The sequence below is a fragment of the Notothenia rossii genome (genome assembly GCF_949606895.1).
Source record: "Notothenia rossii genome assembly, chromosome: 6".
NCBI classification, from domain to species: domain Eukaryota; kingdom Metazoa; phylum Chordata; class Actinopteri; order Perciformes; family Nototheniidae; genus Notothenia; species Notothenia rossii.
Genome location: NC_136909.1, coordinates 68,650,389 through 68,666,542, shown reverse-complemented (window position 1 = coordinate 68,666,542; position 16,154 = coordinate 68,650,389). Strand labels below are relative to the sequence as shown.

Sequence of the window (16,154 nt, the reverse complement as noted above, 5' to 3'; positions counted from 1 at the left end):
ATTTCCCATGTCTACGACTAAATCTCTCCAATCTCCGGCTCACCGAACTCCTCCCTCCCTCTGGGTCTGTTTGGCAACCAGAAAATACCATCTCTCTCATCACCGGGATTATATCGAGCTCCTTTGCCTTTGATTACAAATGTGTGCATACCATTAATGCACAAATGTGTTGGCGACTGACCCGTGACCTTTCTCATCAACTAAAAGCTGCTTCATCACTTCTCCTCTCAGGCTCTTTGGACCCCGGGGTCTGGGTCAGGGTTTGTGCTGTTTTTCTGTCAGACTCGCATGATCCACTGCCACTTAACGAGGGAGAACAAGGCTGAGAAATGAGGCATTTCCGGGCCCAAGGGTTTATTTCTACAGCATAGGGGATTACATTACAGAACAGAAAGGGGAGACGCAATTCATTTGTTTAAAGAAACTGTCTACACTGTACCATGCTAGTGTTTAGACTTCAAAGAGAAAACAGGATGCAAAGATGTGTCTTTACATTATGTCACATATTTCCTGACTCTATCTTTATTTATCTGTTAAAAAAGGTGAAGCATACTGTGTCCTCATCAGTCTTGCATTGCTCTGCCCTCAGGAATTACTCTGCTGGATGCTAAAGAATAAATGCTTATCACATGGAGTGCAGGGTTCTTTATTTGACTCGGTTTGTGTTCTGCAGTTTTTTTTGTTTTTTTGGAAACATGCTTTTCATAGGGATTCCACAAACATTGGAACAATATATAACATACAGTACATTATAATTTGCAGAGAGCCGAGTTATGTACATATGGTGATGCTTTAAAGTAGAACAAAAGTCACAAAAAACTAACATTTCATTACAATGGGACATTCCTAACTGTTTTGTTGGCAATCTACAGTATAGACAACATTTTATCAAAACAATAAACACTACCATATATGGAGGTAACTAACTAACAAAAGATGACTTTCAAATTATGGGTCTTTCTACAGACACATCAACTCCCATTTTGCTCACTCTCTTCAACACTGACATTAGTCTCTTCTCTCTCCGTCGTATCATCAGATGGCCATCACCTTCCGGCGTGGAGGGGTTTCCATGGTGACCACTTCCCTTGCTGGGCAAATTGTTTGCATGGGATCAGGGTTGACGCTGCGCTGCAGGACCAAAGGGTGCTGCTGGGAGGTGGGGGTGGGTGGGGGCTGGCGAAGGACCACAATTTTAGCGCTGGGTCCCTGCAGCAGGATGTCAGTCAGCTCTTCCTGTGTGGAGTTGACCACGGGCACACCATTCACCTCCACCAGCCTTGCACACATAAACATGCAAAAACAAGTCAATGTGATTGATATCATCAATAAAAGCCCAAATGTTTTGTTGGTAACATAAAGACGAAAACTGACGGGGGAATTCTCTTTCAACCTTTTGAAGTATCAAATGCTTATTTGGCAGGATTCTCTCTACAGGTAAAGGCAGAACCTCTGTTATGCTTATTTGACAAGCAACATCAAAGACTTCACAAATCACACTGCATGAAATATTAAAACCAGCACCTTCACAGAGAGCTAAGGTTAATTTCCCTTCATTGGTTTTTATTTATAGCAATTGGATAAAACTGACAGATGAATAGCAACCCCTTTGTGTTTTTTGATTAGCTCTGAAAAGACCATTGAAACAGTTGCCACAACAAGTAAACACGCACAGCGAGGCTCAAAGACTTTTCCAGCTTCTGTTCCCTCTCTGCACTGTCATGCCGACTTCTCTTTCTTTGGGCGTGATTGTCTCAAAGAGGGATGTCACACACATCACACACACTGCATGTGTGTGTGTGTGTGTGTGGTACGTGTGAATACTCATAGTGCTGCGTTTGTAAGCATGGTCTTGTAATGCATTAATTACTTAATTATAATAGAGCCTTTTATCTTCTGCTTTTCACTCTTCTTCATCCAAGTATTACATTACAGTGTTGTGATTGCTTTGGGGCCAATATGCGATGGGTTTCCATAGCTACAAAACATAGAAAAATAGTATGATGAAAGAAATGGGTGTGATGTGTGACACACTTAATACTACTCTCACTGACTAGGTGGCCTCTGTTAACACAGCCACGACTGTGTCATTAAGCCTGGATAAATGACATGGTTTCTTTTGTGTTTGTTTGCGTGTTACCTGTCGTTCACACAGAGGGGGGAGTCGTCCACTCTAACCACCACCAGTCCGCTGCCTTCTCTGAGGCGGCACGTAAAGCCATAATGGCCGTCAGGGTTGTGGTTCTCCTGCACGACCAGCAGCATGGCAGGAGACTGCGGTGACACCAGCTGGCTCAGGCTACCAATGGCCAAACTCTTTTTCCGAGCTTTCTCCTGAATGTAGAAACAGCAATCATACATTCACATATGCAAAGGCACAGACCGCTTTAATGTAAATGATTCAGATTTTAAGGCACACCCAATTTGTGGTGGATTGATGTACATTTCATGTAAAATGTGCTGTGTGACACAAGAAGTAAGCCATATTCATGCCTTCATTCTTTGACTTAAGTCGTATGCTCACGCTCTGATTAATATCTAATTTGAAGTACATTTGCAATAAGTAGTAGCTTTTTGCAAAGTCCTCCTATTCACTTTCTTGCAAATATTTTGATGATCTAATAAACAGGTTTTAACTTGTTTCTTTATTCACTACAGAAAACTAAGTGTGAAACGACAAGTTGTGGATTTACTGGGAATTATGTTCTGGACTTTTACTTGGCCGGACTTCCTGGAGTCTTGTCACCACTGAGAGTTTGCCAAACACACTATTAGTTGTTCTGTAGGGATTATAAAAATGTTTTGTAACATGTTTACGAGTGAACTTTAGAGGGGCTGGTAGTCAGATGTTTTGTTACAAGGCTAGGCTTGCTGATTCACTGTTGCCAACCTTTATCATTCAACTTTTCTTCAAGAAAACAAATAAGATGTTTTTCAATATGTCAAACTAATCCTTAGGGTGTATTCAATGGCAGATGGTTAGAGAGATTTAAATGAACCTAAGTGCAACTCTATCGACTCAGAGGATCTTTAAAACATTCAGAGGTGTGATTCTGTGTCCCTGAAATAATACATTATTATAGTTTCCTCGGGATACAATCATAAGATTATTTCTCGGAAAAGGATTATAGATGCCACTACATGGAGGTCCCGAACTGATAAGACTGAGGCTGTGTCAAAGCCAGAAGACCACCAAGATGTAATGATTAGCGTTGGAAGAGATCACACCACAAGTAGCTTGCAGGGATCAGAAATAACTTGTGAGTCGGACCACTAAATTCCAATGTTCCCTTATCCAGCCTCTTGGCATACTCCCCCCTCCCCCTGAACGGCATGTGAATGCCTTGCAGCAATAGATGCCGCCTTGCCAGGGTCAGGGGTCAAAGCTAAGGCTTCTCTTTCCTCAGACAAGTAGGCCAGACAGGATATATCCGCGGAAACGCAGGCGAAGCCCCTTGGGAAGCACACTCAAATGCGCATCATTTTCCCTTTTAGTTTGCCTCAATGTGGGACACATGCCGAGAGGCCGAGGAATTTTCTCTTCATATTCTTCCTGTTTATCCAAATGATCTTTATTAAGTCCTAATCTACCTGGGCCAGACACAGGACACACATCCCACACCCCACTGGATAGTTTGAAAAGAGACAATTACAACACAAGAATTCAAGATCTAAAAGGTCACTTGGGTGACAAACCTCTCTTTCTCTGTTAGAAAATGGAGATTTTACCAAATTCCCATAACACAATCACTTGCCTACTTTACAGGAAGCGACAACATGATCTGGTCTGAACTTTGTTTCCACCAGTGTTAGAACCGATCATCGCAGCTTAGACAACATACTGGAAGGGATTGCATTTCATTTATTATGATGGGTGTTGTAATTTCTAAATTCGGGGCTGTCATATTGAATGTCGACGCCTTGGCTGCTCCATCAGCAGAGGTCTGCAACACAGTCAACATGTGTGTAGGACATGGTAGACAGATTAATGTAACATATTCTGACCACATTGATGAACTGGTATCTGGAGTGTTTCCACAGAACGAATACTTCAGGTATCTTGTCCATTTCTTAAACTCAGGGGCATGCCAGGGCAAAGAAATGGCAGACTTTTCTCACAACTCAATCCATACTAAACAGACATGTGAGACTAAAGAGTGGGAAAACAATATTCTTCCAATTTCCCCTCTTTAATAGTCTGTCTGAAGTTTTCGAGTTGTCCAAGCTAAACTGCTTATTTAAAATAATTTCCGCCGTTTGTTGTCCTTCCCCTCCTCCCCTCACTTTCTCCCTCTGTTTCTCTTTCTCCTCCCCTCCTCTCGGCTGCTTTATTGATGCTCTCCAGTTGCAATGGATCCTGGAGATTAGACTGCCGATGATGAAATATTTCCTTATTGTCTGTAATGCGGGGCAGTCTACGAGACCAAACGCGGGGCGGTCTGCTCCTTATTAGAGCTGCAGCTCAATCAGTTCCCAGGCTGCTCCTCAGCTCTGACCTGTGTGTTAACTCTGATTAGGTCATATGATAAACATTAGCGCTGCTGCTTTTCCCACAAACTCAGCACCTAAAGAAGCGTGGCCCCGGGGCGGCAACGTGACACGGAGCACCTTTCAAAGCCGAAGCCGCGTGTGTCCTTTCATGGCACCTCGTTAGGGCTCCTCCAACGGGATAAAAGAGCCACATTAAAAAAGAAGTAGACTCCTCCGGGGATAGATGCAGATAGTTTTACACATGCTGGCCCACTTCTCCATTGCACTCTCCCAGTGGCTTTTGTCACACACATTCCATTGTTGGTATGGTCACAGGCTCTCGGATGTCAGCACCAAACATCATTTTCTCAGTAAAAGTGCATATTCAACCAAAAGACTTCAGTCAGCCTCATACTCTCTTTTAAAACGGCACAACTTAACACAACAGAGTGGACAGAAAGGAGCATTGTGCTGTCACTCAGGAGAACAATGGAGAGAAGATCAAAGATGATGGACATAATAGTGTCAAGTAATGACCTCCCGCATCAGGAAACTGTTTAGTTTAGCACCTTTCCCAGTGTGAGCTATTTCTACTGATGGTCAATTACATAGAATAATACATTAACTTCACATGTTCTGTGAATTAATGCATCCTCTGTCCGTGATTTGAACAATATGGATTTAATTAGTTAGGAAAAGGCCAGTTATGCCGTTTCAATTGCACAAGTGTTTCTGATATAGTTAAAGACATAAGGGAAACAGCATCAGCCATGGCATTTTTCTCCAAAAACAGCAAATTTGTCTCTGTTTATTTTAGGAAATAAATGATTTTAATGTCCCATACCACACATTCTTTTGCTTCAAATCTCTGTTTTTCATTGTTTATTTTTAGCAATCAAAACATTTTCGAACTCAGGCCGTACAGCTTTCCCACATATTGGTGTGACCGTGTTTCACATGCTACCAATTAAAGCCCACTGACAGAGCTCCAGGCTCCAGCTTGTTGGTCTTAGTGACGGTAATGTTTCCCAGTTACCTTATCATAGCTTTCCTGCAAGGCATTTTGGAGATAAGCCACCTGCCGGTTGAGATGTACCATGGAAATCTCCTCTTTAAACACTTGGCAGTTCAGTTTCATCTTTTCCAAGAGGCGGACATCCAACTGTCTGAGTGGCAAGAGACCACATTTCAGAAAGGTCATGTATATACATATAAACATGGTTGAGAAAACTTTAAAATGCAGCAATAAACAAAGCAGATGGTTTATTTTCCTTGGAGTTGTAATGCTTTAATATGTTTGAATTGTATGCACAAGCGTAGTAGCAATATGTCTACATTTTAACTTTACATTATGAAGACCTGCAGGTGGGTCTGTTCTGGTCATTAGATTTGTTAAAACAAAAAACAGTCTTGATTGAGGATTATTTGCTAATATTAGCTATGTATTTACTTATTCATTAACAGACAACTCCCTGACTACTATTTGGTTTACTGGACCAAATAGAGAAATGAGTGAATGCTAGTCTAACACAAACAAGTAACACTGACAAAGATACATTAGACATTTGCTCAAATTAGTTATTTCAGATCAATGGGCATTGTGTCCATCCAGTCTTTAATCTAACTGCCTTTTGTGTCTTTGCCAGTTGGAAGAAAAGTTGAATGCATTGCTGAACAAGCTACTAATTAACAGAGGCTGTCCACCTACTTGTTCTTGTGAGCACTGGAGTTGTTAATGTTGTCTTTGAGGGTCTGCATGCTCTGCCTCTTTTCGTTCACTCTGCTTATAACCAACTCTAGCCTGGGCTTCAGATCAGCAGAGCCAAGCCCCTCTACATCGGCCTCTCTATCCATGTTCTTTATCTCTGAGCAAAATGCTACCAGGCCATGGTGGAGCTCCTGGACCTTTGGAATCAAAAAATAATTTTTCAGTGGAGATTAAAATCACATCTTATTTGCCTGTAACATATGTTCATAGATGTAGTCTAAATGTAGAGATAATGACCTGAAGAATGACATTTTGCAGCGAGTCCACCTGTTGTTTTAGCTCCTTGATCCTCTCTTCTTTAGCTGCCTGGATCACTGTGACATTTTTGTTGACGTTCTCATTTGAGCTGTTTACTTCTGGATTATTTAGCAAATCGCCATCCGATAACTTCTTCTAAGATGCAAAAGCATACAGAGAGGTATGTTGTTAGATGTTTTATGTCAGATAAGGCGGTACTTTAGGTATAAATGATCAGCATTACCGTTTTACACAAGTGGAGCGCCAGTTGTCTGTTCCCTGGTGTGGCTGTCAGTAGGCTCCCAATCTGCTGATCTGGCGGGAGCTCCTCTGATGAACCGAAAGCACATTGCAGTATATCAATACATGTGTCTGTTTCTTTAGCTCATAAAGACGAAATGATGTGCTGTTCACCTTGCGTTTCCTTCAGAATGAAGAGGCTCTTATCTTCTGTCATTCCCAACATTTTAAAGCATGAATCCATGATTTTTCCCACTGTAGTGTCCTTGGGGGTTCTGAGATGAACTATCCGCTCTGAGGCTGCAACAAAACAATCAGAATGGTATCAAGGCCAGATTTATTCTTATACATGTATAATTTTACATTATGAATATCAAAGCAATAACCAACCCACAGGCTAGACACTGCATAAAGTGGCCTTATGTGACCATTAGTGAATATTTATTATTCTACTACTCTACTTACATATTGCCAATAAACTTAGCTTTATTTTTAAGTGTAGTTGCACTGCATATATACAGCATCTACACGAGTTACTCACCATTAATAGTAATCTCTATTAGTTGGGAATTCCTCTGTGTCATGAAGTTTGGGCTGCTCCTTTGGTTGAAGAGGAGATTAAAATAAGATTTACATAAGTTAATAAATACATTTCAATAATTAAAAATGATATTTACGAGAGGCTGTACCTGAGCTTCAGGGAACGCCGATTCCTGCTCAAGCAGCTCACGTGAGGAGAGGACTTAGATTTGCTCATTGATACTAGTGTTGTAGTAAATGTCTCAACATTGTTAGGCCCTATAGATTCTGTGGAAAGATAAATCTTCATGACATACTGAATCGAAAAGCTGTCCAGTTAAATGTTTATTTGTCAGGTTGTATTGATGGAAGTATACCAAGCATCGAGTTGAGTCTCTGGGTGACGGTGCTGGGAGGGTGCAGCTCACTATAAATGGCAGACAGCAGCAGCTCCCTCTCCTCCAGTGTGTTGATATGCAGGATGTCCAGAGTGTTCACATCCACTGAAGCTATGTCTGCTCCACATAGTTTCACCTCTGAAAGAGAGTTGTCGTCCACCAACATACTTCAAGAATAATGTATTATTGCATAAAAACTACTTCAGTTTTAATCAGTGACCTTGAATTATCCTGCTCTCCTTACCCCATCTATTACAACGCTGTTGATTTGATTTGTGGCAAAGATAAATCTAATCAGCAATGTCTGCCTTTTACTGGGAGAGGAGACTGTCAGAAAAATGTTTTACCGCTGATGAAAGGAAGACATTTCTGCAGTCCAATGCTGGTAAACCACTGGCAGACTTCCTCTGTGTTCAGCTCAGCCAGACGTTTGGCCGCTTGCCTGTCCTCCTGCTGCGAAGAAGGAGAGGTTAGATTCCTGCTGTTTATTCCACATTCTACATCAGCCATGATGAAAAAGCACATTACATTAAATCCTGTGTATAATCTTCATTAGTTTCCTAAAACTTCATAGTAATCATCATTAATAAATGGTACAATGATATTTCATTGTTACTTTATTTTTTACAAACAATTAGATAGTTAGTAATAATGTTTACTAATTATTAGTAGTGCTATATTTTATTTTGACAGTTTACTAATAATTGGGTTCTATTAACAATAGTCAAGGATTTTATAAGGCCTTGACTGATTATTATAATATTGGTTGGATGGTAAATACATATTTTACATTTACCCACAATATTAAAATAGGTCCATCCATCTACAGTGGGGGCAAAAAAGTATTTAGTCAACCACCAATTGTGCAAGTTCTCCCACTTCAAAAGATGAGAGAGGCCTGTCATTTTCATCATAGGTATACCTCAACTATGAGAGACAAAATGAGAAAAATAAAATCCAGAAAATCACATTGTCTGATTTTTAAAGACTTTATTTGCAAATTATGGTGGAAAATAAGTATTTGGTCAATAAAAAAAGTTCATCTCAATACTTTGTTATATACCCTTTGTTGGCAATGACAGAGGTTTTCTGTAAGTCTTCACAAGGTTTTCACACACTGTTGCTGGTATTTTGACCCATTTTGACCCCATTCCTCCATGCAGATCTCCTCTTGAGCAGTGATGTTTTGGGGCTGTCGCTGGGCAACACGGACTTTCAACTCCCTCCAAAGATTTTCTATGGGGTTGAGACCTGGAGACTGGCTAGGCCACTCCAGGACCTTGAAATGCTTCTTACGAAGCCACTCCTTCGTTGCCCGGGCGGTGTGTTTGGGATCATTGTCATGCTGAAAGACCCAGCCACGTTTCATCTTCAATGCCCTTGCTGATGGAAGGAGGTTGTCACTCAAAATCTCACGATACATGGCCCCATTCATTCTTTCCTTTACACGGATCAGTCGTCCTGGTCCCTTTGCAGAAAAACAGCCCCAAAGCATGATGTTTCCACCCCCATGTTTCACAGTAGGTATGGTATTCTTTGGATGCAACTCAGCATTCTTTCTCCTCCAAACACGTCTAGTTGAGTTTTTACCAAAATGTTCTATTTTGGTTTCATCTGACCATATGTAATTCTCCCAATCCTCTTCTGGATCATCTAAATGCCCTCTAGCAAACTTCAGGCGGGCCTGGACATGTACTGGCTTAAGCAGGGGGACACGTCTGGCACTGCAGGATTTGAGTCTCTGGCGGCGTAGTGTGTTACTGATGGTAGCCTTTGTTACTTTGGTTCCAGCTCTCTGCAGGTCATTGACTAGGTCCCCCCGTGTGGTTCTGGGATCTTTGCTCACCGTTCTTGTGATCATTTTGACCCCACGGGGTGAGATCTTGCGTGGAGCCCCAGATCGAGGGAGATTATCAGTGGTCTTGTATGTCTTCCATTTTCTAATAATTGCTCCCACAGTTGATTTCTTCACACCAAGCTGCTTACCTATTGCAGATTCAGTCTTGCCAGCCTGGTGCAGGTGTACAATTTTGTTTCTGGTGTCCTTTGACAACTCTTTGGTCTTGGCCATAGTGGAGTTTGGAGTGTGACTGTTTGAGGTTGTGGACAGGTGTCTTTTATACTGATAACGAGTTCAAACAGGTGCCATTAATACAGTTAACAAGTGGAGGACAGAGGAGGCTCTTAAAGAAGAAGTTACAGGTCTGTGAGAGCCAGATATCTTGTTTTTTGTAGGTGACCAAATACTTATTTTCCACCATAATTTGCAAATAAATTCTTTAAAAATCAGACAATGTGAATTTTTTTTTTCTCATTTTGTCTCTCATAGTTGAGGTATACCTAGGATGAAAATTACAGGCCTCTCTCATCTTTTTAAGTGGGAGAACTTGCACAATTGGTGGCTGACTAAATACTTTTTTGCCCCGCTGTATGTCACTTTTATAAAAGTTTTACAAACAATTTCTTAAAGGTTTACAAATGATTTGCTCATTAATAATAATGCTTAATATAGTAGATTGTTTTGATGTGTGAAGCATTAAGCGTTATATAGTTTACTAATGTAATTGTTATTGTTACTTATATTAACTATAACAATTACAATGTATCACTTATAAACGAATGATGTCATATAATACAAACTTAATGAAATAACATAATTGATAGCATTACTAATAATCAGCCATCCATTATTTCATTGTTTGTTTTGTTGACTGAATTATTGGATTAAGTTTAATTAACTGTTATTAATTGTCATGAATCAATTTAATGACAGATTTTATAAACCGCAAATGGTGGGAAATGCAAAGAGAGCGGCACATGACGCACATGATGATTCACATTGAATCTGCTGCATGTGAAAACGTATTTAGTAAGAGGCTTGACATCAAGACAAAACAAGGTTAAACTCATGCTCTTTGTCATTGTCTCTTTTACTGATTCATCCAAATGAAGTATGACTGTGCAGGATTTCCATGTTTCCACATATCACAGCAAATAAACACATTTCTGTGTTTAACTGCAAACAAAAGTTTAAAAAGGACAAAGAGGCGTTTACTTAGCTAGGTTTCCTAAACAAAGGTTTCTATGAAATGGTTGCCTTAGTCACAGATTTTCTGTTTATGCTATTCCTGGGAACAAATCTACAAAGTTTCCTGCTACCAGTAGAGGCTTCACAAAGTGACTCTGGATTTATTCAATAATTTAAGGTGAAAGGTTGGCCTTGTCTCATTGATTTACATTTTGATGTTATAAAACAGAGAGACGTCCAGATAAAAACCCCTATTTAGATGATACTGTAACAATATTGCCCAAATAATAAAAGAATTCAGTCATTTTGTCTAATTTGGTGTCCCAGTATGGGGCTTGGGTGTGAGGCCTGGCTGCTTCAGATACACATTGCACAAATTGCTCATATGTAATTGATTGGCTGCTAGAGGAAAATAAAAAATGTTGGTACTAAGTGCAGGCCATGAGCGATTTTGCCTTAAAATTTTATTTTATTTTTTTCCATTTTTGTGTTTCACCCAACACGTGGATCGCTAAGGATACGGGCAATCTTCCTTGGCAAATCCTGGACACAAAGATGTAAATCCTGGGACTATTTGCAGAGTCATTGCTTTGACAGATCAAGGGAGCTGGGAAATATAAACAGAGCATATTCTGTAATTGCGGCAGCTCTGGGCTGCGAGCTGATGCCACCCTGAAGGCGCCGCTTTGATGGTCTACGGTACCTTCTCAGGGAAGTTTCCATTCTGATCCTTAGTCTGAGGCATATATGATTCTGCATGAAGGGTGTACAGAAACAGAGGCTTGTAAGTTTATTTTTGAATCAGTAATTTTACGGTACGTAGAACAACCTTGTTTGTCCATGATTTAATACAACTAGACTCACCAACGGTTATGCGTCGTTGTCGTGGCGACCCCTCCTCTTCCTGGTGGTCTGTGGACTCGGTTGAAGAGTTGAAAGTGGCGCTTCTGGTCATTGTGTCCACCAGACTGCAGGAGCGTGTTATCAGCCTCTGTTATATAATATTAGGTTTTAGCTAGCAATACACTGACAATCCAGCCAAGTCTAATCAAGTCAGTAAGTATTTCCAAGAACTACTACAAGGTAGTAATGTAAATCAGATTAAACACATATCTTCCAGGAATTTGAAGTAAAATATAAAGGCCCACAGAGCATGTCAAATAAACTATAAAGACATCATGAGAAAAGCTTTTGGTTAATTTCACAGTCTTCTTACCATTTGGTGGGTAAATGTGTCCATGTTGGCAACTTGAGGAAGCAGACAGAGTTCAGCTCTCAGCAAATCAGAGCAGGTCACATCTTTATTGCTCAGGTCATCTGCAAACAGAAACAGGAAACTATTAGGCCAATAAATATTGATCTATTTTAGTCACTGACTGTATGAGAAACAAGTACTTTTTTTCACCCTTTGAAGCCACTGTATTCTTATGGTTTAAGCCCCTTTCTGCCTTTTTCTGGCATACAGGTCACCAGGTTTATTTACAGTGCATTAGCTGCTGCTGATAGTGGACACAACTCGATTGGGTTGCTTGGCAACCTGTCATGCACTTTAATGTCCGTCTAGTTGATGACATACTTTTCTTTCAACCCAAGTTCTTTCCCACAGAAAGCCTGTATTCTTACATTTTCCGAATGTCACTTGGTCATCGAGCAGATATATTTTTTTCTGCTATCATAACAAGCAAGACGAATGAGGCTGTGAATATGGCACACAAGCTAGGCCCTGGCTTTCTCAGGCAACACACTGATATGATGTGATAGATGTTGGAATGTTTGCAGCTCCGAGTTGTAACTACTTAAAGTTTTATATCTTCACAGATTGAAGCATATCAAGCCCTTTTACAGTTTAAAACAGTAGTCTTTTCAAATAGTTTAGCCAGCAAAAAAATCAAGCCTAATTTCTTAAACACATGTTTTTCATTTCAGGGGCCTGTTTCTGAAAGGCTGGTTTGACATGGATGGGAGTTTAGATGGAGTCAGAATCAGATAAGACGGTGTAATTGGTTTATGTGTGTCAGCAGTGGAATCCTGTCTGGGTCCTGGAGAGATAGTGAAGTACAGGAAGGGGGGCAGCGAGCTGACACTCTCTTCATCACCTGGCTGGCCAGTGAGTCAGTCTGCAGAGGATCAGAAGAAGTGCCCTACAGCTAGGGAAGTTCGGAACAATCTCCACGCAAAGCACAACTTTCTAGACTGAGAAAAGCGATGAGTCTTGGCTAAAAGTGATGACATGTAGGAGCAACCCTTCTTTAGCTGACCTCAGACACAACAGTGTTTGTATGAAATCCTGCGAAAAATAATTTCCAGTCTCGCTCAGTGACTTCTATTCACCATGCATGGCACAATATGGAGAGCTGTCTGAGAATGCTAATGGAGGGTAGCAATGGCATTACACCCACCCTACCACAGCCATATTCAGACTTCACACAGCCTGCAGCGTCCAGGAAAAGCACCGTCAAAACACAGAAGGACAGGGAATTATGGGCAGGTTCAGGGTCACAGCCTGATGTTGCCTTGGAGAGATGGACATCATTCCAAGTCTGAGTTGGCTTAGTCAGGACAAGTCAAAGCATGACTTGAGTTATCTCACCCGCACTGGTTAGTAGAGACAAACCCATTGCATCCTTTGCACGCACACACTCAAACACACTGAGCAATCTATGGTTAGTGCGTGACAACATTTGTAAACCAAACACACATAGGGTTAATGATAAAGCGCAGCTTTAGAGTCCGAACTTTTCAGCACATTTATGTAATAGATAGGCAAATGCGATGCTTATCGTTTCCAGTATTATTGTCCTCCTCTGGTTGAAAAGAAATTAAGCTCTTTGAGAAACGGCTGAGGGAGGAGAGCATGCTGAGTCACAGGAACCCAAAACCTGGGAACTGCCTGCCCAGCCACGCACTGGGAATACACACACAATGGCTAAAAAGGGAATCCAACAAAGGGGAACTTCTGCAACTCCCAAAGGAGGCGTTCGAGGTACTGTAGCGATGTCACATAATGAATGCAATTTCATCTGAATGGGAAACTCAGATCAAAACGAAGAGACAACACATGAGCTCAACAGCTGGATGGAGCGAACCATCATCTGGTGTCATTTACCTCTCACCTAGAGTTTTGCCTAAATGGAAACAGAAAAGTCGAAACCCAAATACTTGCAAATTTACCTCAAGAAAACTCACCCAAGTTGTGCTCAGTAAATGACAAAAGATTTATCCCAGTGTTGAAGCTCCCTTTGACAAAGAAAGAAACCAAGAACACCTTTGTGACAACAGTTTTCTTTGGAATTAAAAGCATTTAAGAACATGGGGGCTTTTACCCTAACCCTAAAGACAAATATGTATTGTTTTAACTTGGGTCAGATGAGAAGAAAAGTTTTAAACATTGAGTAAATAAGGCAGCTCTGTAGTCGTTCTGATGCTATCTACTTTGACTAAACATCACAGAGGTACTACGAACACCCAGAAAGTAATTCGACATCAATTGTCTCATCTGTCTCCTAATAATAAAGCAAACCACTGGGGTTGTCACTTTTAGACTCACTTTTCCGAGGGTACTCAGGAAGAGGCGCCACCTGGTAGGCGCTACGTAAGAACTTGGACTTTGCTTTCTCTTTATCCATCTCTTTGGTTGTAACATATTCTCTCTCTTTCCCTGACTCATCACTTGGGCTTTCTTTAGACTCATTTGTCTTATCTGCAAGGGTCTTATTCTCAGCCAATGTGATGTCTTCCTCTGTCTCCACACTCTCCATCTTTTCCTCATAGCTTTCCGGTTCCCAAGCAGCAAGGCTTCCATCACTGCAAGACGTATTCGCCACACTTTCCTCCGAGTTGATATCAAAGAACTGATCGTCGTCAACGACATCAGAGGGAGAGGGGGGGATCAGATTAATGGCAGGGGGTGTTAGGAAGCTAGCAGTGCTGTTGTCACACAGCAACAGATCTTCCTCCTCTTCTTCATTATCTTCTTCACTTGTGGAAGTGATGGCCTGGGAATCAATCGGGAGTGAAGAGAGAGGCTTCAGTTGTTTCTTTTTCAGAGTCCTCGGGCAGCCAGACACAGAGCTGGCTGAGCGGGCCACGCTGTTCCTGGAGGTCACAGGTTCCTCCTCCAACAGGCTGAAGCCAGCATTAACTATACCCAGATCTTCTACTCTAATCTGGATAGCCTCCCTCTCAACTGATCCCAGTTGATCCAAGTGTGGATGCTGAGGGCCCCCATTAATCTTCTCTTCCTGCTCCTGCAGAGGATCCTTTTCCTCACCGCGCAAACACGAGCAGCAGAGCAGCCTGCGCGAAACACATGGAGCGCTCTTCCTCCACGAGCGGCTACGAGGCCGCTGTTTCTCTGCATTACCACCTGCCATAGCTGCTTGCCTGTCCATACACTGGCTATACTTCCTAACACACAGTTTGATCAGATAAACCTCTGCTGACTGAAGAGCAGACAAACAACCTCTGCGATATGCCCCGTGATAGAAGCCACAGCGTCCACACTCAACACAAAGACTCATCTGCAACATGTGTTGCTTAGGGAGAGGAGTGAAATAAATAAACCAATTCATGCCACGGGTCAGGTGAACACTTGAAATGAATGCTGGGCTTAATAAGCAGGCTTTTGATATGTTAAGCAGCATCATTGTAGATACAGCTCTGGTTTCAAGGTCTCTAATAAGACAGCAACACCCTGCCAAAATACAATCTTGGCAAATACTATATGAAAAGTATCTACAAGAAAGGCCATTTGTATGATTATACTGCGTGTACAGTATGTGTGTGTTAATGCAAGTGTTTGTGCATGTGTCAGGGCATGTGATTATATTATTAAAAGTCAGTGTTGAATTTCTATGTGGGTTATTTGTCGGGGACCTACAGCGTGTATGGTAACCGCCGGTGAGAATATGGGCTGGCGGATGCTTGGCTCAGTCAACCCCTATGGCATCAGATGTCATTTCCTTCATTCCACAGGCCCAGTCCTGTTCTCTGCTACATGATAAGTCATCCAGCATCAACTAAAAACCTTTTTGCCACACCACCCACATTGAGGGCTTGTGTAAAAAGATGATATCCGTGTGTTTTTCACACACCCATAACGTGACAGTAGAGTGATGGGAATAATTACTCACAAGTAAAAGTATTCACCTCTCATCTTGCAGCCTGTCTTTGGAGTGAAGGCAACCTGCTACTGTTTGTTTCTTTAACTCTTTCATTACTCACTTCATGTTCTACCATTTCTCTCCCCACCACCTTCCCCTTTAAGTAATTAAGCTCAGGCGTTTACAACCCATTTCCAATAGGCCACATGTTTACCTGCTTACACTGAGTAAAAACGTATTAAGTAACTTCCTTCAGTTTTAAAGTTATTCTACATATATTTATTCCGTCATAAAACTAAGAGCCAATGCAATATATTGCCAGCATTCATATGGAAAACTCCACTCTATGTTTAAATTAAAATGTACCACAAAGGTTGCCTTAATTGGGGCTT

The 16,154-nt window shown here is 41.4% G+C and overlaps 1 protein-coding gene and 1 long non-coding RNA gene across 2 annotated transcripts in view; one reads left to right on the top strand and one right to left on the bottom strand.

The window, feature by feature from the left end:
* Nucleotides 1-12,800, top strand: part of LOC307044007 — a 97,390-nt gene extending 84,590 nt beyond the window's left edge. The window contains exon 5 of the long non-coding RNA XR_013809499.1: nucleotides 12,682-12,800. This is a non-coding gene — a long non-coding RNA (uncharacterized lncRNA). The remainder of the gene's footprint in view (nucleotides 1-12,681) is intronic.
* On the bottom strand, nucleotides 871-5,614 carry LOC307044006 (uncharacterized protein). The gene is made up of 3 exons (XM_079689002.1): nucleotides 5,507-5,614; nucleotides 2,141-2,334; nucleotides 871-1,279 (listed from the first exon to the last, which is right to left on the bottom strand). The coding sequence occupies exons 1-3, from the start codon at nucleotides 5,606-5,608 to the stop codon at nucleotides 1,036-1,038; spliced, it is 540 nt and encodes a 179-aa protein (XP_079545128.1). The 5' UTR covers nucleotides 5,609-5,614; the 3' UTR covers nucleotides 871-1,035.
* Nucleotides 12,801-16,154: the final 3,354 nt, after the last annotated feature.

Excerpts from the sequence above, each read along its gene's own strand:
- LOC307044006 (XM_079689002.1), bottom strand. The coding sequence starts at position 5,608 with ATGAAACTGAACTGCCAAGTGTTTAAAGAGGAGATTTCCATGGTACAT. Across the intron at positions 2,335-5,506 it reads TGCAGGAAAGCTATGATAAG|GAGAAAGCTCGGAAAAAGAG; the intron begins GTAACTGGGAAA and ends TTCTACATTCAG. Across the intron at positions 1,280-2,140 it reads CCCCTCTGTGTGAACGACAG|GCTGGTGGAGGTGAATGGTG; the intron begins GTAACACGCAAA and ends TATGTGTGCAAG.